Source organism: Euleptes europaea, chromosome 2, assembly GCF_029931775.1.
Source record: "Euleptes europaea isolate rEulEur1 chromosome 2, rEulEur1.hap1, whole genome shotgun sequence".
Taxonomy (NCBI): domain Eukaryota; kingdom Metazoa; phylum Chordata; class Lepidosauria; order Squamata; family Sphaerodactylidae; genus Euleptes; species Euleptes europaea.
The window spans coordinates 28,049,334-28,073,278 of record NC_079313.1 but is presented as its reverse complement, the minus strand read 5'-3'; the positions used below and the strand labels follow the sequence as shown (position 1 = coordinate 28,073,278).

Below are 23,945 nucleotides of genomic sequence, written 5' to 3'. Positions count from 1 at the left end.
GTGCCAGAAGAAAAAACATACCACAGTTGGTCTAGTTTGAGGTTAAAAATACTGTGTACTGCGAGGAAGAACAAGGGGGCTGTCAAAAAGGAGGGGATTAACATACATTTGCATACAAATATGTACAGTAATTTTTTTAAAAAAACTTTGTGTATAACCTTTGTTTGAGAGCATCTTACCTTACATCTTCCTTTTGGGTAAATATGGTACTTGTTCTGTTAGCCTTTAAGAGTAGTGGAAATCCATACAATTCAAGGCAATCCTTATTCTTTGACCTACGTAATCATGGGGTCAAAGCAGTTTTATGTATTTCTTCTTTGTTTTGCACAGTATCTACTGTTTTGCATAATTCTTGGTCTACTAAATCATGAGGAGGGGCCATTTGCCATGCTGTCATTGAAGCCTCAACCATGGGAAATCATATCCTGGTTTCTGATACTTCGGCAGAAATAGCCCACCCTTCTGTCATTGTTCAGAGTTGTGTCTAGCCATTGCCAGCCCTGGTTAAACCCCAGTTAAAAGGCAGAGGCTCCTGATACCTCAACAGTGGCTGGCCTTATATCTGCACCAGTCTTTTAAGTGTTTCCAGGTTTGAGCTCAGTATTTTCATAAATTGAATGTAATTCCTGAAATATATTCTCTTTTGTTGCATTAGAGGGCTTCTAGGTGGACACTCTGTAGCAATCATGCTGAAAGAAAAGGGTGAAGACATGCAGTGGTACAATGGGGAACTTCTGCACTTGGCAAAGCAGTTGGGCTACAAGCTCTTGCCAGCTTTTAACACCACCAGTGGTCTCCCATATCCAAGAGTAAGTATTTTTTAAATACAATTTTTATTGTTTTTCCATACTAGTTAAACACAGTATTCAACAATCAATGTAAGTAAGCATCAAGTTGTAGATTCCAGTAAAAAATTGTTGAAAATACATATATATAGATAAATATGAGGACTTCCCCTACACCTCCCTCAATCTTGTCATTTATTTGTAATCTCCTTTGTTTAACATTCTAATCCTAATATTATTACAAACATTTATAAGAGATTGTTCTTTATTTAATATTACTCATAATCTTAGTGGTCGCTATTTCGATTATAACAATTTTCTATATTCAAGTACAGAGGAAAAAAATAAAAGAGAAAGAAAGAATAGAAAAAAGCACTATTTTATAATAAAAAAATGGATTAGATAATAGGTATCATTTTTTAACTTCCTTTAAGAATAAGTATCATTATAACTCCTCCATTTCTCCCAGACATCTAATAGGTATCTGTTATGCTAATGTCATTAATTATTCTGTTTTTGTCAAAGCCAAGCCATTAATCAGTCCCTTTTAGTTAAATCCCAAGAAATCTAGACCCTTTGAACCAGCCTCTTTATCCTGAATTTCCAACATCTTCCTGTTTTTCTGAGTAGCTTTAAATATCGAAGAGCATCCTTGGAAATTGTTAGTACAGTTCCCTCTGCAGAAATTGACGAGTGATGGTCGATCTGCGGTGTAGTTTCTTCCATCCCTAAGGCGAAAAGAAAAATCCCTGTGTTTCCAGCTTTTCGCCCTTTTAAGTTCTCCCAGTTAACATTGAAGAGTTCCTCTGGTAGATTATACAAACAAAAGTCAAAGTCTCTTACATTCAAATCCATGGTTGTCAGCTGAATTGGTTCAATTTCTTCTTGCAGATGTATATCCTTTGGTTGCCCATTGTAGCTCTCCAGCTCCTTAGCAGAATTTAATTCTTCTTTTGATGGTTTGTCATTTGGAGAGCTTTCTTCTCCCATCTCCGATCTCAATGTAGTAACTTGGTCTTTTATATCCTTGAGATCTTCCAAAATTACATCGTTTCCGGTTGAAAAGTTTGTAGATGTTGTTTGTCAGAGAGAGTAGTCGATCCATCTGTTTAATCACACTTTCCATGGTTGCTGCTTCTAATAGTTCTGTTGAAATTTAATTGGTAAAGTCCAGACAGGTATATCACCAGTTCCTGTGTTGTGGGTAGTAAAGTAATGTTGCGGGGGGCAGGATGTAAAGTCGCAAGCCTGCCGTTACTTCCTTTTGCCCAGGAACTTTGCCCAGGAGATATTTGCCAGTTACACAGTAATGCCACACTTCCGGTCTCAAATTCCGTGGTGTTCTCGTGATAGCAGACAATAGCAGATGCTTCCGGATAAGACGTGGCTTGAAGACTTGTTTACTCAGAAAGCGTCTTCCCAGAAATGGGGGGGGGGAATCTCCTCCTCCCTCCCCTTTGCACATCTCAGTCTCTGATTGGTGGCTGTAATGTCACTCAAAGAGTCCCGATTGTTTAGTCTACCCACCGATCAGTTTAATAAAAATCCTGCCAGTTTATCCAGTGTTTTTAATTTTCAAAGAGTCATCCAAAGATCAGATGGGGAGATACAGATTCAATAGGTATTTTTTTTTCTCCTTCAAGACTTCCAGATCCAGGTAAAACAAAAGGATTCTTGTAACTTACTCAGATTTTAGAAGAGTAGGTATTCTTGCTTCTGTATTGTTGCTTAGATGGTAGTAGATAGGGGAGATCTGAGCCTGATTCCAAAGAGACGTTCGCAGCAATGGTTTCCCCTCAGGCCAAGCGGGACCTCGTCCAGGATTCCGAGAGTCGTCCGAAGGCTCTCTCAGCAAAACTGGGGGTCAAACCGCACTTAATAGGCAGCAGGGGTAGTCCTGCTTCCCTGTCCAATGTTTAGGATCGGGTAGGGGTGCAGGATTGCACCCCAGATTCGAACGATTCTTGGTTCCCTCGGGAGTTCCCAAGAGACGTGGTGCTCAGATCAGCATCCCTAGCGGAAGTGCCCCATATCCAAGAGTAAGTATGACCAGTTGGGGATAGGGGCAGGGAGAGAGTTGAAAATTTCTCTCTGTAGCATACTCGTACAACACTGCTGAGATGGATGGACAGCTTCCTGATCCACTGATCCTGAATCTCAGCAATTTAGCACAACTGCTCTGTAGTGCTGACTGCTGAGATTTGAGACTAGGTAAATTGGAAGTAGTTTATGTAGCTCCAAACTTGAATGTTACAGTGCGCAGAGGAGGAGATTTTTAGGATTGGGTCCTATGCTCTCATTATGTTGGCCCAACAGTGGCTCCTCTGACAGAGCTGCTCTTCCATCTGTGAAGGGAAAGATTATTTTATTTTGCTTTTTCCCTTGTCCTGTTGCTGACTCCCATTTGACCCTCTACACTGTTCCTTCAGATTCAGTAACCCAAAGGAGCATGATTTCAGAGGGCGAAAAAGGCTGTGGTGAGGAGGGAGGAAGTTGCTTTCTTGCCATGCTGCTTAAGATCCAAGCCTCTATTTCCCCTTCCCCATCCTTTATGGAAGAATTTGGAGTTTAAGATGCACATCCGTCATACCCTCAAGGAATCTTGTGCTGGGACATGGGAAGCCAATTTTCTCTTCCCCGTTAACTGACCCACAACTACCCTGAACATGCCATACCTCCTGGAGAACCATGAGCATGCTTAGTCCTTATCAGGCCATTAAGGATCGGAGTAAGGGTGTATCCTTAAATAAGTGGCTCCAGTCTCTGGATTTAAGTATCCAGATTTGGCCATGTTGAGCATTAGATTTATTGATTGATGTCCTATTAGAGGGGTGAGCCGACACTTATTTTGTATGTTAACTCATGGTATTCCACACAGTACTTTTGTTTCTAACATCAATATGTTACCCCATATTTAGAGTTGTTTCTGGTTTCATATATTTGCCTATTAAACTATTCACAACAGTTTTTCTGCCTGTTAGTAATAACTTTTATCAAAATACCCTGCATGTGTGTATTATGTAATCCAGGCTCTCAGCCAGAGTTTTCTCTGAATTTGAAGTGTCCCCACCCCCCAGCAGGTTTGACACTCCATGGCCAGCTGCTTTTTTAAAGCTGAATTCCCTGCTGCTTTGGCGCTGAAGTGAGAACTTTGGAGAGAGCTGTAGTTGCATGTGTGGTTCTCACTTCTTTTGGATAAGAGATTCACAAAAAACACCACCACTCTGATAGTAAAGTTGGGTCTTGGCTGCTTTTTCCCATAGGTTAACTTAAAATTTGGTCTAAGGAGTCCAGAGGCTCGAACAGGAACTGAGACTGACACATGTACAGCTTGTGCGGGTACCTTGATCTTGGAGTTCGCTGCTCTGAGCCGCTTCACAGGCGCATCTGTATTTGAGGTTTGCTAAAAGTGCTAATAATTAAATATTAGTTGGGTAACTTGAAACTTCAGTATAGCGCATTTGCATCTGATTAAATTTAGTTTTGGTATATCAGTAGCTGGAACTGTAATGGATAAGGGGTGGGCTGTGGCTCAGTGGTAGAGCACCTGCTTGGCATGCAGAAGGTCCTAGGTATCCTTGGCATCTCCAGTTAAAGGGACTAGGCAAGTAGGTGATGTGAAAGACCGCTGCCTGAGACCCTGGAGAGCCACTTGCAGTCAGGGTAGACAGTACTGACTTTGATAGACCAAGGGTCTGATTTAAATTCATAAAAATTTATTGCGGTCTTTGACGAGTATAACAAAAGTTATCACAAGATTTAACACAAGTTCCAGATTTAAAACAATGATTCAATACAACAGAAGAATAAAAGTCTACAGCTTTACAACGGCTTTACACAGCTTTACTACCAAGGGTCTGATTCAGTATAAGGCAGCTTCATACGTTGTTCATAATTTGCTGTACTAGAAGTATTCAATTAATTACATGCCCTAAGTATGCTTGGTGGCTTTGTGCCTTCAAACGTTCTGGAAATTACTCCTCGTGGTCAAAGGGTCATAATAGCAGCACAGGTCTGGGATACGACATTTCTGTTTCTTGCTGTGCTGCTGGGTGCATCTGAGCCACCTTGTTCATCCCAGAGCTCAGCTTGGACCTGGTTGCACATAGGCTGGCATGAGGTATGTGGTGCCTCTCTTCTTTTCCCACCACTGGGAAGAGGCTGGCCCAGAGCTCTTCTGCTTCCCTGGCCCTCGTGACCCACTCAGATGAGAATGGGTTGCAGCTAGGGTAGGGATGCTGAGAAATTCTACCACAAATGTCTTTGACATTCAAACATCCTGTGTTTGAAGGTGTCGATCAGACATGAGCTGATCACCCAGCCTGTTCATTTTATGCCAAAGAGCCATGAATGCCTGCCAAATGGGTTTGCCTCAGGTTTTTGCTAAACTGTGCATGCATAAAGGTGCTGCCAATTCAAACCAATTGGCAGCCATTAGTCTCACTTGGGACTACCTAGATGACCCACCAAAGGGAAGGATTTTATTAAAACAAAGCATTTATTTATGGTTGGTTGATAAGGTTTGTGACTGATGAAGCTGTCTTATTTAAACAATTACCTGAAGAGCATTTATGCAGCAAGGATGGTAGAACTCGGGCTGTGTGAAAATGTGCATATGTGAAAAGTCTGAACTTTGGAAAGAATGCAGTGAAACAACGTACTGAACAGTTGAAGCAATACTAAAAGATGACCTCCCTGTTTGCAACTGCCAAACAGGATATGAGCCAAACTAGCAGTTGTTTGACCATCTCTAGTCATAATTCACGGGTTTGAGAACCACTGACTTAAGTGGAGATGAGATGACTCATTTATTTGCAACAACAAGCAGAATAGTTTTGTGAGTGGACAAGAACTAATTCTGGCGAATGCCCTTGGGACCTTATTTGCCTTAGTGAGAGGATTCTAAACCTTGATTTTGTTATGCAAAATGTTTCCTTTCTTTGTTGAAAAGAAGAGAAATTAATATACCGGTTGTTCACATCAGTTTCCATTGCACAAAAACTGCACTTCTTAGAAAAATGTTAATTTATTTGCTGCAGGAATACGCACGGAAGGCACTTGACTTTCTTTGGGAGAAAAGGCAGCGCAGCAGTAATTTGGTGGGAGTCACCATTAACATTCATACTGGCGACTGGGTCCGAAAAGGTATGAAGCTTTCCGACTCTATGGTCTCTGGCTCCGTCTAGCTCTCATTTAGGGAAATGCAAACAGATCTAGGATGCTGCTCCTGGTTTTGGAGAAAATATCCTTCTGTTGTTAGAAGTCTGGGATGGCTCAGGGCTGGTCTCAAAGATTGCACTACAGATTGTACATACAGCCAAGGAGAGACATTTTATGCAGCAGAACTAAATATGCCTAATCTGCCCTGCTAGAAAAGATGCTTGCCTATGTGGATTAAGCAAAGGTATATATGTCTATAGGGTGATCTTGCACTCAGTGTAGCTTCTTCCCCCAGCCCTTTTTCTTGTGTCCTCACCTACTCCTGCTAAATATTTTGCCAAGAAAGGTTTGTTTCACAGTAATGAAAGCTAGCTGCAGCTGTATTCTTTTTAAATATATAACAACATTTTTTATCTTCTTAGATAGTGGAGTTGGAGCAGGAATAGATTCATACTATGAGTATTTATTAAAAGCCTACGTCTTGCTTGGAGATGACAGTTTCCTTGAAAGATTTAACACAGTGAGTAGAATTGATGTTGCTTTTTAAACTGAAATGTTATTTAATGTCAGATGAGGCTGTAGAGTCCAGCTTTGCAGTTGGTGAGTATACCAAAGGTTGTTTAGAGCCTTGCAATTGTCAGTTTCTCTCCATCCTTCAGACATGTGATATTGTTGAACCTGAAATAGTTGGGTAGTGTTACTCCCCCTCTTACATAGATCCTGTTCCATGCATCCATTTGGCATTCCATCTGCTTCCACTCATTACTACACTTACAGTATATCGGGAGCCAGCTACAGGGTCATGTACTTCCTTCCCTATAAGGGAAGGCAGGACTGTAAAATATTTTTATTTGGATATTATCAGCTTGAAATGACAGGACCAGTTTTAGAGTAGTTTATTAAGTGTCAGCAGCATATTTTGTGGACTGAAGTACAGAGTGGAGAAAGTGGAAAGAGAGAACTTTCTCTCCCATAATACGAGAACTTGGGTGCACCCGGTAGAGTTTATGGGCAATAGATTCCAGACAGACAAATGGAAGTACTTCTTTACTCAATGAGTAATTGTGGAATTCGCAGCCAGCGGGCATAGTGATAGCCATGAGCACAGATGACTTTAAGGGGGATTAGTCAGATTCATGGAGGAGAGGTTCTTTAGTAGTTACTAGCCACGTTGAGTAAAGGGGACCTCCGAGTCAGCAAACCTCTGAAAATCCGTGCTAGGAGGAGGCAACAAGTGCCCTGGACTCTGTGACCCATTTGACCCTCCACGATAACTGGGCATTGTGTGAAACAGGATTTTGGACTAGATGGACTGGTCTGAACAGTGAGGTTCTTACATTCTTATAGTGTCACTTTCAGAAACAGTTTATGAAAACACTAGGGGGGGCACAAATTGTTATGGCAGAATAGAGTTGTTAGTCTTTAATGTACCAGTGTGCTCTGTTTTTTCTGGCTACATTAGGCATATTTGGCTACCTTTGGGGAAAATTACTATTTTGCAACTAAAATATTGCCTCCTTTAACTATGGATGTGACCGTTTAAAATAGTTGAGAAGAAATTCCAACATAAAATATGTTAATTAACCAATAATGTCATCTGAGCTAAAAGAGTGAGGGGGATAATCCATTTGTTGCTAGAGGCAAGACAAGTTTGTGAGAAATGTATGGCTCAAGTTTTGTGTAATATAAATGGAAGGGAAATTAATTTACTTGTGTGACATGGAACAGGCAGAGATTTTTTCACTGAAGAGTTCCCACATCACTCTTTTGTAATAATCTAGAGAAAGTTACCCCCTCAGAATAAACTTCTTTCTTGCCATTACTGCTGTTAGCTATGCCAATGCAGTAATGTGGTGAAGGCAGATGAGGTATGTTACTACAGAGGTGGGCTAGCCACTTTTTATGTAGTTAGAGAAGGATCTTTACCGTGTGACTGAAGGTAAGCTTTGGCAGCCAGTTTGTGGCTGGCTCCGCCTCTTGTGGCAGCCATTTTGTAGCTCTGCCCTCTGTGCTGTTTCAGAATTCCAAACATATCTGCACTCTCAAAAAGGTTGGGGACCCCTGATCTGAATAAATTCATGTGATGTTTGCTCAGCTGTTTTTGAATACTAAGTAAAGAAAGTAGTATGTAGCAGGATCTGTTAAGCTTTCAGGACAGGGAAGCTTTTCCTTCTGGGGGCCCTGTATCTTTATGTATTGTGGTGTGTGGGGCGGGGAGGTTAAGTCTAACTTTGCAGGTATATTTGGTGTACAAGATATGCTTACAAGGATCTGTTGCTCTCCAGCATTACGATGCCATAATGAGATACATTAGCCAGCCACCACTCCTACTGGATGTGCACATACACAAGCCAATGCTCAATGCCCGGACATGGATGGATTCTCTGCTAGCATTTTTTCCAGGTTTGCAGGTAGGGTTTTTCTAATCTGCAGATACATTAAAACTTTTCTTTCTCTTCATACTATTTAATTATAATTCACTAGCTAGCCAGTCACAGCAGTTCTTCTAATATGTTGTGAAGTTGAATAAAATCAGTAGTTTTGAAGTGTTTAGGATGCTGTAGCTGTTTGAAATAATCAAGAATGAGCAATCTACCCAGTTGAGGATTTCAGTCAATCAGAAACACACTGTGCCTCAGAAAACTGAAGAGTACCCAGGAAGAAAATCTCTTATGGTCCCTCTGCTGTTTATATTAGATTTGCATAATTAACACTGATAACGTTGGCAGATTAGGAGAATTTTTGTTTTCTTCAAGCACATCCTAATTCATGGCATGCATGTCTTTTTTTTATACTGTGGCTTATTTTATAAGGCATATCGGACAATATTAGGTAATAGTGGTATGGTAGAGGAATAGCTTAAGACCTCTGTTTTTATCTAAATGTGATGTTAACTATTTGTGCTTTCTCTTTCTTTCAATTAGTGGTCTTTCAAAATTGTTATTCAGGTTAGAATTGTATTGACTAGCCCAGAATTTGAGTCATTTAATAACTGTTTGTATTCTCAATTGTTAGCCTTTCATAAAAAGTCACTTCACATTTCTGGGATTTGTCTTCATCCTGTTTGTAAAGGGCCTAAAAAGTTCTGGATGGTAAATTTTTAATTATTTTTTTAAAACAACATTTATTAGCTGCCCTCCTTCCTTATGGCGCTCAAGGCGGCTTACAAACATCTACTCTGCTATCAAACACAACTGGCTTATTTCACATAAGTTGTTCTGTGTACTGTGTTGGCCTTTAAGATACTTTTCTTGATGTTTAACATCTCCAAAAGACCATTCCTCATTGCAAAATTTAGATTTGTAGAAATGTGCCATGCATATTATATTTAAAACTTTTGATCAGACTAACTAAAATGGCATGTAAGTGCAGGAATGGTCTCATTGGGGACAGTACAGGCATTCCACTGGCAGAAGTAGATCTTTGTCCACCTTCCCCCAGAATACCTTGTTAGGGGACGCTTGCAGACAAATAGCTACACGTGACATCTCTAGGGCTTCTCCGTTTTTGCTTGCTCAGTCATTTTATTTTGTCAGACTACGTGGTCTTGGTGGTTTACAGAGAAAAATAGTTGATCACATTGTGACAGAGAAAGTATAACGGCTGTCTGTCTGACAGGAAACTTTTGTATCTAAATTGTCTTGAGTGGATACAAAGCAAATGTTAACCTTTTTTTCCATTTTGGATTCTAGGTGTTGAAAGGTGACATTAGACCAGCTATAGAAACTCATGAGATGCTGTATCAAGTGATAAAAAAGCATAACTTCCTTCCTGAGGTAGTCATGTGTTTACAAGTTCATCATTGTCTTGGGAAGATTTGTCTGTTGTATGTATCTAAGAAGAATTTTGCCCTCTCTTCTTACATATTATGGCCTTTAAATGGATTTTAAAAAATCAGTGAAAATGATACAACCAACTGACAGTACAAGAACAAGCAGTAGCAGATGGGAGGCAGATGTTTCAGATGACTATCAGGCACTAGAGTGAATAGTTGATGTTTATTGATCAGTTTTAGTCCCACGCACATTCATACCAGTGCCTCCTTGGGTGTATGATTTTTTCCCCCTTCTGCTTACTGTACCTCCCATAGTAGTGTGAGTAGGAGAACATCAAGAAGAACTGTGCTGCCTTTACTTCTGTACCTCTCTGAGGACCAAACTATACATTACCTGTGAAACAGCAGCCTGTGGAGTCCCACAGCAGGGCAAATGCTGATCCATTTCAGCTCAGGAAAATGGTATGGGAAAGAAGGCTAAAACCCCAAGTCATGTTCCTGAGCCGAATTGGGCCCTTTGCACTTGGAACATCAATTCCCTGATGTCCTGCCTGTCTGCAAAAAGGATGCTATCTGGTCAGGATTCCCTCGATGCAACTTGTGTCACAGGTAACAGGTGGTTTGGTCCTCAGCTCAATTTTCATCTGGATGCAGTTGTCAATACACATTCTCTTTTTTAAAATTTTGATTAAAATGCAACAATACATAACCATGACCAGTATACAGAGCAAGCAACACATCTGGTTCACAAATTAAGAAGAAATGAAGGAAGAGAATGTGCACAGTTGTAGTTATTCCTTATCCGTTCATTTTAACAGTTTAAGACTTTTTTTTGTCACTTAAAATATTCTTAGAATTCTGAATTGCTGTTAGTTTGACTTTGTCACTTAAAATATTCTTAGAATTCTGAATTGCTGTTAGTTTGACTATTGATAACAAGTGCCACATCTTTAAGAGCCATTCTAATTTGCCAGGCAACATCAGTTGTTTCCAATAACATGCAAATACCATCCTCGCAGAGGTCAGAGTGTCTAGTAATGGCTCTCCTTGATCAGTAGTTATGATAGGGACAGAATTTAAGAGTCAAATTTCAGGTTTCAAATTAAGGACCAGTCCCTATATCTCAAAAGTCGGCTTTGGTACCCTTTTCCAATAAACTTGAGCTTTGGTGCATGATTACCACATATTAATGTAGTCTGCTTTTAGAGAGGTACAAAACCAGTACTTATTACTAGCTGAGAGAGGAAATTTCAGTGCTCCATATTTGGTGTTAGGTGCCACTGGGAAACCTTCTTAAAGCAGCTCTCTTATTTGTATATTGGAAGAAGACTCCATTCTATTTCCATTTGTCAGGATCTAAACAATAACGAAGGCCATTTAAGAATATGGGGTTTTCCTTTATCTAACAGACTATGCAACATAGATCTTGGACAATATCTTCTTGTCTGATGTCAGTATAAGCTGTTTAAATTGTGTCAATTCATATGCTACGTTACCAGATTGAGCACACATTTTCATGATTGAGACATACTATCAGAACCTAGCGTTGAATCCAGCAAGCCACAAGTGCAAAATTGTGGTTCTTTCCCACATTCCCCTTCCCTTAGCAGCCCTATCTAGCCTCGGGAAAGTCGATTCCTGGGGTCACGGAACCCTTGTGGACTAATAGCTGTGCACGTTGGGAGGCTGCACTGGGAAGGGAGAAGATGATGAAACTGCCTTGACCTTTCTCCTTTGACAGGGCAGCTCTACTTCATAGTGTAGCCCTGAATAGAATGGGACTGAAGTGGGAGAGAAACATGGGAATGATCAATGACTAGTGCCTGTGGCTGGATGGATCAATCGCAATACTTGCTCTCATCATCAGTTCACAGACTCTAATATGAGAATAACCATTACTTACCTCTGAAATGTTTATGCCAAAGATGCTGTATAAAGAATCACTATTTAATACTAATTTCCATCTTTCTTCCTTGTCTCCTTCAGGCTTTCACAACTGACTTCCGAGTTCATTGGGCTCAGCATCCTTTACGGCCAGAATTTGCAGAGAGCACTTACTTTTTGTATAAAGTACTTTTTTGTTTGTTTTTGTTCAAATTCAAGACAAATTGAATCCTAGAAATTGTTAAGAAAAGGATTGAAAGTAAAAGTATTCTAATATTCATTATAGGAAGCGATGTTTTGACCGCATTTTAATTTCTGGTTGCTTCACATCAAATGATAGAAAATTTGATTGGCAGTTGGTTGCGAACTGGTAGAAACTACTAATTTCGCAAAATTCAGTGTATGGAATTCATTAGAATAGGAGCTGGTAACAGCCTCTAAATTATATGGCTTTCAAAAGGGTTTACACATTTCATGGGTCCTGGTTGCAATGGCCGCTCTGAGCTTGGCGTCAGCCAGGAAAGGGCAGCCTATAAATCAAATAAATGGCAGCCAAATGTGTCTACCATATTCAGAGTCAGTATCCGATTACCAGATGCTGAGGGCAAGCAGTGGAAGACTACTGCCTCCATCCTGCTTTGCTTATGAATTTCCATCTTAGTTGGACCTTTCTGGCAAGCAACCTGCAGTACAGTCCTGCCTGGAGTTACTCCAGGGAAATCAGTGGGCTAAGACTGGAGCAACTCTACATAGGGCAGAACTGTTGAGGTGAAATCCTAAGCATGTATGCCCAGAAGAAAGTTCCACTGAGGTAGTCCCTTGTGAGTATGTTTTAAGAATTGCAGCCATAGTGATGGACCTTTGGTCTTTCCTTGCAGGGATGGTTCTGGGATTTGGATCCCTGGTCTCGAAGGGTAAAGACATTGTAGCAAAATTGAGCTACTCATGTTGACATTGGGAATATTTCCAGGATCTTTTCCATTATTATTTATAATACACAACTGTGTTTAAAAATGTATTGAAATTATGAACAAACGTCCATTGAGATTTGAAGACAATCTCCTTTGGATCTCTTGCCAATTCTCTCAGCTCCCACCAAGGCTGGATGCAGTGAGCTGCTCCTTCCACTTCAAAGTATCTTTTTATGTTTTAGAGATATGTATGACTTTAGATCAAAGATGTTTTTAAAGGAATATCACTAGATCAGCTACCAGAATAACGTTTAGCAAATTAATGCAATGTGTTACTTCTAGAATAACGCTGCATATTAAATTCTAAACATTTGCCTTTAAAAACAGGCTACGGGAGATCCTTACTACCTGGAAGTAGGAAAAACTCTAATTGAGAACTTAAATAAATATGCACGAGTACCTTGTGGGTTTGCTGCAATGAAGGATGTCCGTACTGGAAGTCATGAAGACAGGTAACAAATATTGAAAAGTACATCGTCTGCAAAAGCAGACATTTTGGTTTGGTCAGCTGACATTTGGAGTTATACATACTAGATTTCTTTGCAATAACTGGTGTATTAAACTTTACATCGTTTTTAGTACTCAGGTTGCCTTAAATAAGGTAGTGCATTTTACTACTTGTATAAAAAACTAATTTATTTTATAACTGTGAAGATGTAATTATAATTTAGATTGTTTTTTCCCAAAGAAAGTGTAAAAATGTTAAGGTTGAAAGCAGGGCTTGTCCACGTCGCTGTCAGCTACAGAACCAGCTTTAACAGGCATTTACTTCAGTTCTCGCTCCATTCAAAAGTATCCTCTGCATTTTGCTATTTCTGTGGCACACAAATTGGTATTCAACGTATATTTTCCCTTCTCTTTCTAGGATGGATTCTTTCTTCCTGGCGGAGATGTTTAAATACTTATACCTGCTCTTTGCTGATAAGGAAGATCTGACTTTTGATATAGAAGACTACATCTTTACTACTGAGGCTCATTTGCTACCTCTTTGGCTGTCTACTACAAACCAAACAGCCCCTAGGAAAAATATTGTAAGTATTAGAAAACTTGAATCCCTTTAATACTTTAAAAAAGCAAGATGGTAAAATCCATTCCTGTGCAGTTGCAGCTGCCCAAATCAAAAAGGGTCAGCACCAGAGCTCTTTCCTCCTCACCCACTCCCAATGCCTCATGGCCTGCAGGCACCACAGCTCTCTGGTCTGTTGTTAGGAATGAGAAGCCAGGGGCACCGTTCCTCTTACCCATCACCAAGAATGTGACTTGCTCTGGAGGGCAAGCGGAAAGAGGGACAAGGCTATGCTGCTCTGAGCCCGGTCTCAACCAGGGAGAGCGGGGTAGCAAGCTGAAATAATAAATAAATAGATGCTGAGCCCATAGTCAATGGTGCCTACACAAAGATGGACCGTGCCCAAGATATTTAAGGAATAGGACTTTAATGTAAATGTATTTTGACAGATTGCGATTGTCACCTTAAATGTCTAATGCAGAAATGGGTACACACTGAAAGATATGGACCAGCTATGAAATATATGATTTTTTCCCTAGTTCCCTGAAGGGCAAGCATGCGTGGAAATAGTCATACATTGCAAGATGCACATAAAAACGTTCAGTAGATACAGCAGATTATTTTGTAGCAGCCCCCAGTAATGTATAATGTGGTGGATCCAACCTTCCTCCAGATTAAGTGGGTCTTTGCATTGCAAATGCAAAGGCTGCATACTTGAGCCAGAAGAAAATTCATCGGTGGAGTGTTAGGATGGGGTAGGATCTGCCCCAATATGAATCCATGACATAGCCCTGTCCAGCAGTCCCAGAGTGCTCTGAAGTCTGTGCTGGTGTACGTCATAGGTGGGCTAATGCAAGCCCCTTCCCTTATATTTCTTCTAGCTCTTCTTTCTCCTTCACTTTGCCCTGCCTCCATTCCAGCTCATTTATTTTGCTAATTTATATTTTGAATTTTTCTACATGGCAAAACTGCTAAGGGAAGTGCTAAAGGAGTTCAGGAAAACTGAACTCCTTAAATAATCAGTTCTACTATTTGGAGCCTAGAGTCTGTTTTCTGCCATTGTTGTGTGTTGGAGGGCATATTATTGAGCCACAACAGCCTTATTGAGGGGTGAGCTGCTTCAAACATCTGGGATTTATCTTCCCATATATAGAATCTTCTGGATGCTTCTGTTCATGTGGTTACGCAAAGGGTTGACTAGCTTTGCTGTTTGTGTAATTGAATTTGTGCAGGTAAACATGGTCAGTTGTGAACGGTTGCACACTTTTCATGCTTGATCTGCTTATAAATGTTCTTGGGAGTTTAATTGTTCACACTTGGCTATTGGGAATGGCTTATGGCCAAGAAAATACAACGACATTGAACAAATGCCACCTACTCTCTTTCCTTTATAGACTACAGAATACACAGAACTGGATGATAGTAACTTTGACTGGACATGCCCCAACACCCAGATTCTTTTTCCAAATGACCCCATGTATGCTCAGAGCATCAGGGAACCTCTGAAAAATGTGGTAGACAAGAGCTGTCCTAGGGGTATATCCCGAGCGTAAGATGTTTAATTATATACCTTTTGTACCCTTCAATATATGTATGTATGATTAAAAAGAAATGTACAGGAAGCTGTTTTTGTTGATTTGATCTGCTTGCGTACTTGCTTGCTTTGCATGCATCCAAGTTTGACTGTTTTTTTTACATTCATGTTTGTGTTAGCTGTGCGCAAGAAAGGAGGCTGAATTCTGCTTGCTACTAATGCAACAAAATAACTTATGCAGAAATCGATTTATGAAATCAACTAGCAGATTCTTGTTTGAATGTATTAAAAGAAGTCGCCTGTTATAAGGAAGAAAAGGGTTATATGTTCATTTAACTTTTTTTCTACTCCCACATTACTTACTCAGTGCATGAGATTTCGGTGTGACAGAGGCGAAAAAAGTGAGTTTGTGCAGTGGTGAGGCTGAGATAAAACTAAGAAGCCGGGCTCTGGAAAGTCTTGTGTGTTGTAAAGGATTCATGCTGAATTTAAAGTACAAAGAGAAGCCAGTGGCGAGACCTGAGCAGCATAAGAAACCTGAAGTGGTTTGGTTAGCTGGGTAGTAAATACATTCGGGTTGAGGGGAGACACAGAACTGAAGAAAGAGGCAAGTGTAAGAAAAAGAATTTTGATAGCAGAGTGGAGCAAACGGTTTCTAAATGTGTTTGGGAGGGAGGAGGCAAGCGTGACATGAAATCTGGTGAAAAAGAATCAAAATCGGGCCCTCTTATATTCTTGGGCAATAAAGTGGGGAGTGTAAGTTCAATTGAAAAAAACAAGACTTGGAAGGTTTAGAAAAAATGCTGAGAAACACACCAGTGTGCATTTTCAGCCCGACAGCATCCAATTGCCTTTTAATCTATCCATTCCATTTACGGTCGCTTCTGCTGGCATTGCCTATAACGCTTTAGTCATGCACACGCTCAGATACACAGTTCAGATATGCCACCAGTTGATAGTTTTAAAAATATTGCTAGTGTCCTCTCTTGCAGGGAGGAGATCTCAGGCAGCGGACCAAAGCCACCACTGAGAGCGAGGGATTTCATGGCCAGCAATCCTGAGCATTTGGAAATACTGAAGAAGATGGGAGTCAGCTTGATTCACCTCAAAGATGGAAGAGTACAGCTGGTGCAACATGCTATCCAAGTAAGGACCCTCCTCTTGCTGCGTGGCGTTGCTCTTGGACAAGCAGAGAGATGGGAATCCCAAAATTCTTAATGGTGGGCATAGGAGGACATTGTTTTCCAGATGTTTACCTTGACTTGTAGGAAGCAAACTGGATAAAGCCACTTAATTCTTAATGACGCAAAAGACCAGGCAACAAGGAGTGATACACTGTCAGCTGGTTAAAAAGGAACATTTTTAGTAAGTTTGTAAAGCTGGTTCCGTGCTGTACGCTTCAAGTTTTAATGCTTCACCATGATGTACTTAGGAAATACAGGCAAATAATTAAGCAGGCAATTTTAATTAACCTTCTGTATACTCTCTGCTTCAGATGGATTTGTTTAAAGCAAGTAATTCATTTGAAACACTTTTTGGTCTTGGTTAAATTTTGATTGCCGTGCGAAAGCAAAGAAATAAAGGACCCAATAACTTGTGCTTGGGTAGTTTAAAGCTATGAGAATATGCTTGCTTGGCTTTTTCATTAGGCAGCAAGTGCACTCGATGCAGAAGATGGTCTGAGGTTCATGCAAGAAATGATTGAGCTGTCCAGTCAGCAGCAAAAAGAACAGCAGCTACCTCCACGTGCAGTTCAGATTGTTTCCCACCCATTCTTTGGCAGAGTGGTATTGACAGCTGGGCCTGCACAGTTTGGAATGGACCTGTCCAAACACATATCAGGGGTGCGTACTGTCTGTCTTAAGTCATATCGTTGCTTTAACATTATGATGGATTTCCTGCTGGGAAAGTGTTACGACAACAGGGCTTCTTTAAACCAAAAAAGGGGTTTGTGTCATACGTAATAAACGCCCCTAAGCCAAGATGGCGACTGCTCCTGAGTATAACTTTGGAACTTTTGCTTGGAATGGCTCGTTCTTAACTCTGGAACAAGCAGAGTCTACGCAAGGAGCCCAGAGGAAACTTCATTGTCCCTGGACCAGTGCGTAATGGCTGCTTTACGATTTAATTCTCTGCATGCCTTAGTGGTGTTCAGCATACCATAAAAGCCAAAAACACTCTCGGGGCTACATCGATGATAACAAAGATTCTAATTAAAAACAGTACTTATCAGCTTGCAGCGAAAACTTTCTAGCAATGAAAAGTCGTCACCAAAGTCTGCTTCCCCCATCCCCCACAATAATAGTGGTAATTGGCATAAGAGGGGGTGAGCAGAATTGTTTGTATTAATTTTGCTTGGGAGGTGTGGATTAGCCCTCTGGCCAGGAAGCAATTAAGACCATATTCTGGTGGGAGGATTGAGGAGAAACGAGGCCTTTCTTTAACCTCTGTCACCCTTTACTGGAGAGGTCCCCCTCACACCTTTGAGAGTCATTGATCTAGAAATAGACCTTTACAAAATCTGTCTGACTTCTTCTCCCACAGGAGGAGAGTTTGAAGCCTGCAGCCACCCAGGTTGGATGTGTCTAAAATTGTTTGAGTGCACTGTGCTTCCTTAGGGGAGAACAATTTGCTGAAAAAAGGCATGCCTGTCAGTCTTCAACTACAAATTTCCTGCCTTGTCAGAGTTTTTATAATGAAGCAAGTCTGTCCTTAGACAGTAAAGAATTCCCAAGAGGGTTACTATGCTTAAAAAAAGGGGGGGGGTGGAATTCATAGTACAGCAGTCAAAACAAAAAACTGCACACAGTGGCCCTCAAAAGCCATAGCTGTGGGTAAGTGGATAATCCTTTCTTTGGCCATGAAATTCAGTGAAGTGTTTTAGGCTAAAGTTCCTGACCAAAGTCTAACCCAAGTGCGCTGAAATCTGCTGACTTCAAACCCTGTGCTGTGCTTTCCTAGCATGCTATTTTCAGTGATTCACTGAGGAGAATACACACTTTCTACAGGCTTGAAAACTGTATACTAAATCCTTGCGTTTCGTCAACAGACAAGGGGATTTGTCGTAATCAGTAAACCTTATAATGGATGCTCTGAGATCACCAATCCCGAAGCGCTGAAGGAGAAAATTGCTTTGATGCAAAGAGGACAGTGCATGTTTGCTGAAAAGGCTCGGAACATCCAAAAAGCTGGGGCTGTAGGCGGCATCGTTATTGGCAAGTAAAATAATTGAAAAACTGTACAAAGTTATTGTGGGCATTCTCTTTTGAATTAAGCCAAGCATAAATAATTCTGTCAAATAGTTTAAAGTGAATTCTCAGGTATATATTCCAGCCTATTCAATCCATCTAAATGACAATAGAACGTTTGTAGTGGCTCAGTTCAGGCATAACGAGAAACAGTTGTTTTGTGACACCAGGATTTGTGACACCAGGATTTGGCTTTCAGGTGATCACTCAGATTCAGGTTTGCTGTGACAAATGCTAGTTTCATGGTCTTAGCTCTGTTGCTGCAGAAGGGGGTATGGGGGGAATATAACCACGGTTTAGTGTTCTACCTGAACTGATCCAGTATTTGAATGAACAGGAGCTTTAGTTACATCAGGACTCCATTGACAATGGAGGGCACAAAAAGGCAGGGTATAAATTTTGTAAATTAAAATTTTAAGCAGTTGAGGTGGGAGATTCTGTTAGAAGAAGATTGAAAATAAGAGATTTTCACTGGCAGAGCAGTTGGGTATGTTAAATGGTACTGTTTCCACCCCACCAGCAAGGGCCTCGGCTGGGATCTTAGGAACTACTGAAGACTCACTTAAGCAGTTTTTTGTTAGCCCAGTGAAACTTTAGGTTTGTACCTTTGACCAGCTGGCTCTTGTGTTATATTGTGACCTTTGGAAGCATTCCTTGGTTGCAGAAACCCTCGTGCTGTGTGGCATGAGCCAGGCAGAGAGTGGGCTGTTGTCCAGGATGGCCGAGTTCCCCAGGGCTTAAAGAGATAATTTCACAGCTCATTGGATCCTGCCAAGTGAAGTATCTAAATTCTAGATCTTCTTTGGACCTTATGGTAATTTTTAGTTGTGTATTTGACAATTATTCTAGGCTGTCAGATTCATAAACTATATCCACAAAGGTATTCCAGGCTATCAAATAAACAAACATACCTTGGGTCCTTTTAAAAAGTGGGTAGAACATTTGTTTCACCTACTTGTTCATTGACATGAATCACTCATATTCCACTTACAGGACTTTCTTTTAGGCACCCAAATGTACAACGGTAGTGTAAAGTTTCTTTCCTATACAGGGCCAAATGATACTACTATTATTGGCCTAAAAGTTGAGAACTTGAATACCAATTGGGGGGTGGGGGTGGAATCAGCTTGCTGGTGTGACAAGTTGAGATTTAATATGACACCAAGTCTTTTAGGCTACTACGTTGCTAAGGTGAATAGTGACCAGTGAGGATTCAGTGAGTGCGAGTGACGTAAATAACGGGTGCTTTGCTTGTCCTACCTGTGTGCTGATTAGATGACAACGAGGGGAGCAGCAGCGACACAGCCCCTCTCTTCCAAATGGCCGGAGATGGCAAGAATACGGATGACATCACGATCCCCATGCTGTTTCTGTTCAACAAGGAGGGCAGTATTATCCTCGATGCCATCCAAGAGTACGAAGCTGTCGAAGTGCTGCTGTCCGATAAAGCGAAGGACAGAGGTAAGGGCGAAGGTGTGCAGCAGGTTTAAAATGTCACTGTCCCAATGAGCTTACTATCTAAATTCCAACAGGTAGCAGAAGAAAGGAGAAACGGAAGAGGCAAGGGTAATGGGATCTTATTTCTCCCTCCTGGGGGACGCTTCTCATTTTGTTGCTGATGGGGGGAGTACAAGGTGAGGGGGGATAGGGATCAGAACATTGACTCCCAGTTCTTACTAGGTCCCAGGAGTGACACGGATTAGCTTGGGGGAGTGTCAGAATGTTGGGTATTGGACCCCCCCCACACACACACACACACCAGTTTCTCTATGGCACTCCAGGGGTTCACTCCTCAGAAGCAGGCACCTGGGATGCAGTGGAGAAATATCCTGGGCTGGGGTGGGGGGGTGGTCAGAGAGGCAGCACATGCCCACACCAGCAGAAGACTTCTCAATTCAAACAGTTTTGGGCCATAATGAAGGCAAGCCCTGTATATCTATGCCAATGCCCTCTGACGACTCTCAGTGCCTGGAAGACAAGCAGGCATGAAAGCCTGGATATATGCATGGAAGCGTACAAAGGGTGCAGAGGTAAAAATTGCTTCCTTGTATCTGTGGCTAAATAGGATCATTTCCCTATCTGATCTGCATGGATTATGAGATCTCTGCCATTGATTTTATTGATGAGGGTTCAGAGAGTCTGCTTTGGCATTTCTGTTTAATATCCTGCTTTGATTTTAAACTAGCATACCGTAGGAATCCCACAGCTTGATCTAAACCACTTTAGGAAATCCTTGAACTAGGTCAGCAGTCTACACAGCTGTAGTGCTCTGAATTTCATCACAGGCCACTGTTGTAGTATGCCTCATGCTCATACAACAAAAAGTTGTAGTAAGATCATATTGGTTTCCAAACAAGCTCTTATGACTTGTCATCCTAACTTTTGTCTTTGGGGAAACTGGGATAAAGGATTAGTTCTAGAACTGATAAATGCTCACCTTCATCCTATGTTTAGGTGCTATACTTTGAAATGTATGTGCATTTAAATTTCTCCCATGGAAATTATTGGAATTGAGAACTGCTTAACTTCAGTTGGGTTGTATCTTCCTTCCCACTTCAAGTTGTTGTTTAATCCTACCAATATAGAAGCACTTCTTGGTTAAGATTGAGATGGCGTTCTTGAATTTGGCTTTCCCCTTGCACTAAAATGTTTCCATTTAGACACTATGAATCTATTTATAATTTCCAAATGTTATTTCCTAACAGAACTAATGTGTTAGTTAATTACCAATGTAAGATAGTGGGTTTGTGGATTTAAAATGCATATGTGCTTTTTCCCTTCTCCTTGTGCTACCGTTGGAATGTCAGCAACTATATTTAAAGATAAAATGATTCCAAACTACATTATTGATAGCAGTAAGTATAAAATAGACCTTTGCCAAGAATTCTTTTAATACTGTCCTCCTTATATTGGTATGCTTTCCTTTACAATACTGAATGTGGATGCAAATTAATCAGAATGACCTTTTAATAAAACCTAAGCCCAGTTTTGTGTTAATGAATGATAGTCCCACAGGAGAGGAGCATACATTATGTGTTTCAGTTCCTTGAAGCTTCCTGGATCCTGGAGATCTTTGGAAGCTTTTTGCGGTTCCTTAGGGAGATCAATATGGGGCAGCAAAGGTCATGATGCCAAAGGTGTGTTGCAGCAGCAGAATAAACAGAAGTCCTGTAGTACTTGCAAAACTAAGCATACTTTTATTTGAGCGTTAAGCTTTCATGGACTACTTCAGGTGCAATGAAGAAGTGTCCATGAAAACTTGTGCTGGAATAAAATTGTGTTAGTCTTTAAGGTGCCACAAGGCTTCTGTTTACCAAAGACTCCCTGTTAAACATCTGAAGAAGTGAGGTGTGGCTCATGAAGGCTCGTACCCTGCCAGATATTTTGTTAGTCTTTAAGGTGCTGCAGGACTCTTTTCTATCCCTGTTAAGCAATTGCCCCTTCCACCACAATTTGCCTCTACAAAGAAATGTTGGGCAGTTTTGAAGGTACGCTCTCAGTTTAAGGGTGGAGAGTAGCTAGACCCAAGATCAGGGGTAGGCAACCTTTTTGGTCCAAGTGTTGTCGACCTGTGAAGGTGTGGATGTGCTGTTAACATGGGCAGTGCAGCACAAGGGTTGTACTTGATCCTCTCAGCAAGCCACACTCAAGCAGCATCTCAGGGACTCAGCTGGTGGTTATGAAGGTCTAGGTGGGCCACTATTGGCATGTGCTAGGGGAAGGGAGGGTGCCTGTCCCTCCCCTACATAGAGCATACCACAGGATCCTTTGTAATGCACGGGGATCCCTCAGCAGGATCATCAAGGCCAGGAAACTTTAAAGCTGCTGGCCTCAGATTACAGGTAAAACCTTGTACTGGACTGCTGTACTTGAGAGAATATCTGCAAGTTTACAAAAAGGCTGCTGTTACTGTTTAAGTATAAATCCTCAGTATAAATAAAAAAGAAAACCGACTCTTTGAAATTTAGGCAGACTGGTTGCCCAGATGCTAGGGCATTCTCTGAGTGCATAATATTGATTTAGAGACCATGGATTTTGTATTTATTTTCTTTGTAACGTTTCTCCCAAAATTATGATGTTTTTCTAAACCTGTTTATTAAAGGTTTTAGTTGGAAAATGTACAAATTAAATAGTTTACTATGTAATTGACAGTAACATTATTTGAAACATGAAAAAACAGATGGCTTCCCCCCCCCCTTCTTTTTAAGATTTGGACATGGAAGGCATGGACCAGAAGTCACCTGATAACGATTCCCATAACCAGAGGTCAGAAGAAATCTCAACAAATCTGAACTTGGTCAGTCAACACTCTGAAGAAGAAGGAGGAGATAGCTTAAGTTTTCCTGCAGAGTCAAGTGGAAATCATCTTTCTCTTGAAAACCAGGATTCTTGTGTCCCCAAACCCCAGGAAGCAAGTAGCAGTCAGATTTCAAAACTAGATAATTACCCTGAGGAACAGTCAAAGACAGAGTCAGACTCCAGTCCCAGTAATACTTGGGATAATAAAGGTCAGTCTATGGAATCAATATTAGCAGATTGGAATGAAGACATAGAAGCTTTTGAAATGATGGAAAAGGATGAACTATAACTTCAAATAACTTTCTTATGGGACTATACAACAGTGAACTCCGGAGGACAGTAGGGCCCTGATATCTGAAAAATGAAAATAATTGTTCAGTATTGTGATAAGCAGCCAGGTTTCATCGGCAAAAGCCAGCATGTGTTAATTTGTATTTAAAAAACAATTTCCTGTTTTTTTTTTAAAAAAAAAATGGGAATGTGCAATTGACCCATTGTGCAGGGTTCCTTTGCATGGTGCCGTAACGCAGGAGTTTCATTCAGGGAATGATTCAGCTTCCTCCTGGGTTCCAGGTTGCTGTGAGTTAGCTTGCCTTAGCCATGGAAGGCAAAGAATGAATGCAATGGAATTAATGGGCCACCAGGGGTAGAATGGCTAGTTGGGGCCACGACATCCTGGCGCACGAGAGACACAGGCTGGCTGCTGGGAAGATGGCATTTCAAGAGGTCGATACTGTCTCTCATTTAGAGCCTTCGTGGATACCTGGTCGAAGTTCCTTCAGGTGGTTGTGCCTTTTAATTATGAGGGCAGAACAACAGGCAGCTGCAATTTGCCCTGTGCCACTTAATATGGCAAGTGTGCTGTACCTGTTTATCACTTTTTCCATTTGTTACTTTGAGAAATGACCAAGAAAGCTTGGACTTTTTTTCTTGAGTTCCTAGTACAAGTCAAGATAGCCTATTTAAACCAAAGGTAATGAGCTCTATTTGCTAAAAGGAAATTCACAGATAATTCTGAAACTTGAATCTGGGTAATGGGGCCTCTTCTCCCCCACCCTTTTGATTTTGGAATGTCCACATTAAACGCTAAGCTAAAAATCAGCCAAAATCAACATCCTGGCTGCATTCTAGAAAGGTTAGTAAACCGGTTAGTGTTTAGGACAGAACAACTTTCACCTTGTTTGCCATTTTGTACTTAGCCTTCCATCAGTACCACTCCTGCACCTGTACATAATGTGTGTGTGTGTGTGTGTCTCCCCCCACCCCCGGCACAGCAAGAAGGC

General features: G+C 41.0%; 1 protein-coding gene across 1 annotated transcript in view; it reads left to right on the top strand.

Moving 5' to 3' along the window:
• Window positions 1–23,095, top strand: part of EDEM3 (ER degradation enhancing alpha-mannosidase like protein 3) — a 43,951-nt gene extending 20,856 nt beyond the window's left edge. The window contains exons 6-20 of the mRNA XM_056844004.1: window positions 656–809; window positions 4,049–4,183; window positions 5,825–5,930; window positions 6,368–6,465; window positions 8,231–8,356; window positions 9,638–9,721; window positions 11,707–11,790; window positions 12,903–13,027; window positions 13,441–13,606; window positions 14,976–15,130; window positions 16,108–16,261; window positions 16,765–16,959; window positions 18,165–18,330; window positions 19,639–19,824; window positions 22,572–23,095. Of these exons, the coding sequence (XP_056699982.1) occupies window positions 656–809; window positions 4,049–4,183; window positions 5,825–5,930; window positions 6,368–6,465; window positions 8,231–8,356; window positions 9,638–9,721; window positions 11,707–11,790; window positions 12,903–13,027; window positions 13,441–13,606; window positions 14,976–15,130; window positions 16,108–16,261; window positions 16,765–16,959; window positions 18,165–18,330; window positions 19,639–19,824; window positions 22,572–22,951 (2,314 nt within the window). The 3' untranslated portion in view covers window positions 22,952–23,095. The remainder of the gene's footprint in view (window positions 1–655; window positions 810–4,048; window positions 4,184–5,824; window positions 5,931–6,367; window positions 6,466–8,230; window positions 8,357–9,637; window positions 9,722–11,706; window positions 11,791–12,902; window positions 13,028–13,440; window positions 13,607–14,975; window positions 15,131–16,107; window positions 16,262–16,764; window positions 16,960–18,164; window positions 18,331–19,638; window positions 19,825–22,571) is intronic.
• The last annotated feature ends 850 nt before the right edge of the window (window positions 23,096–23,945 follow it).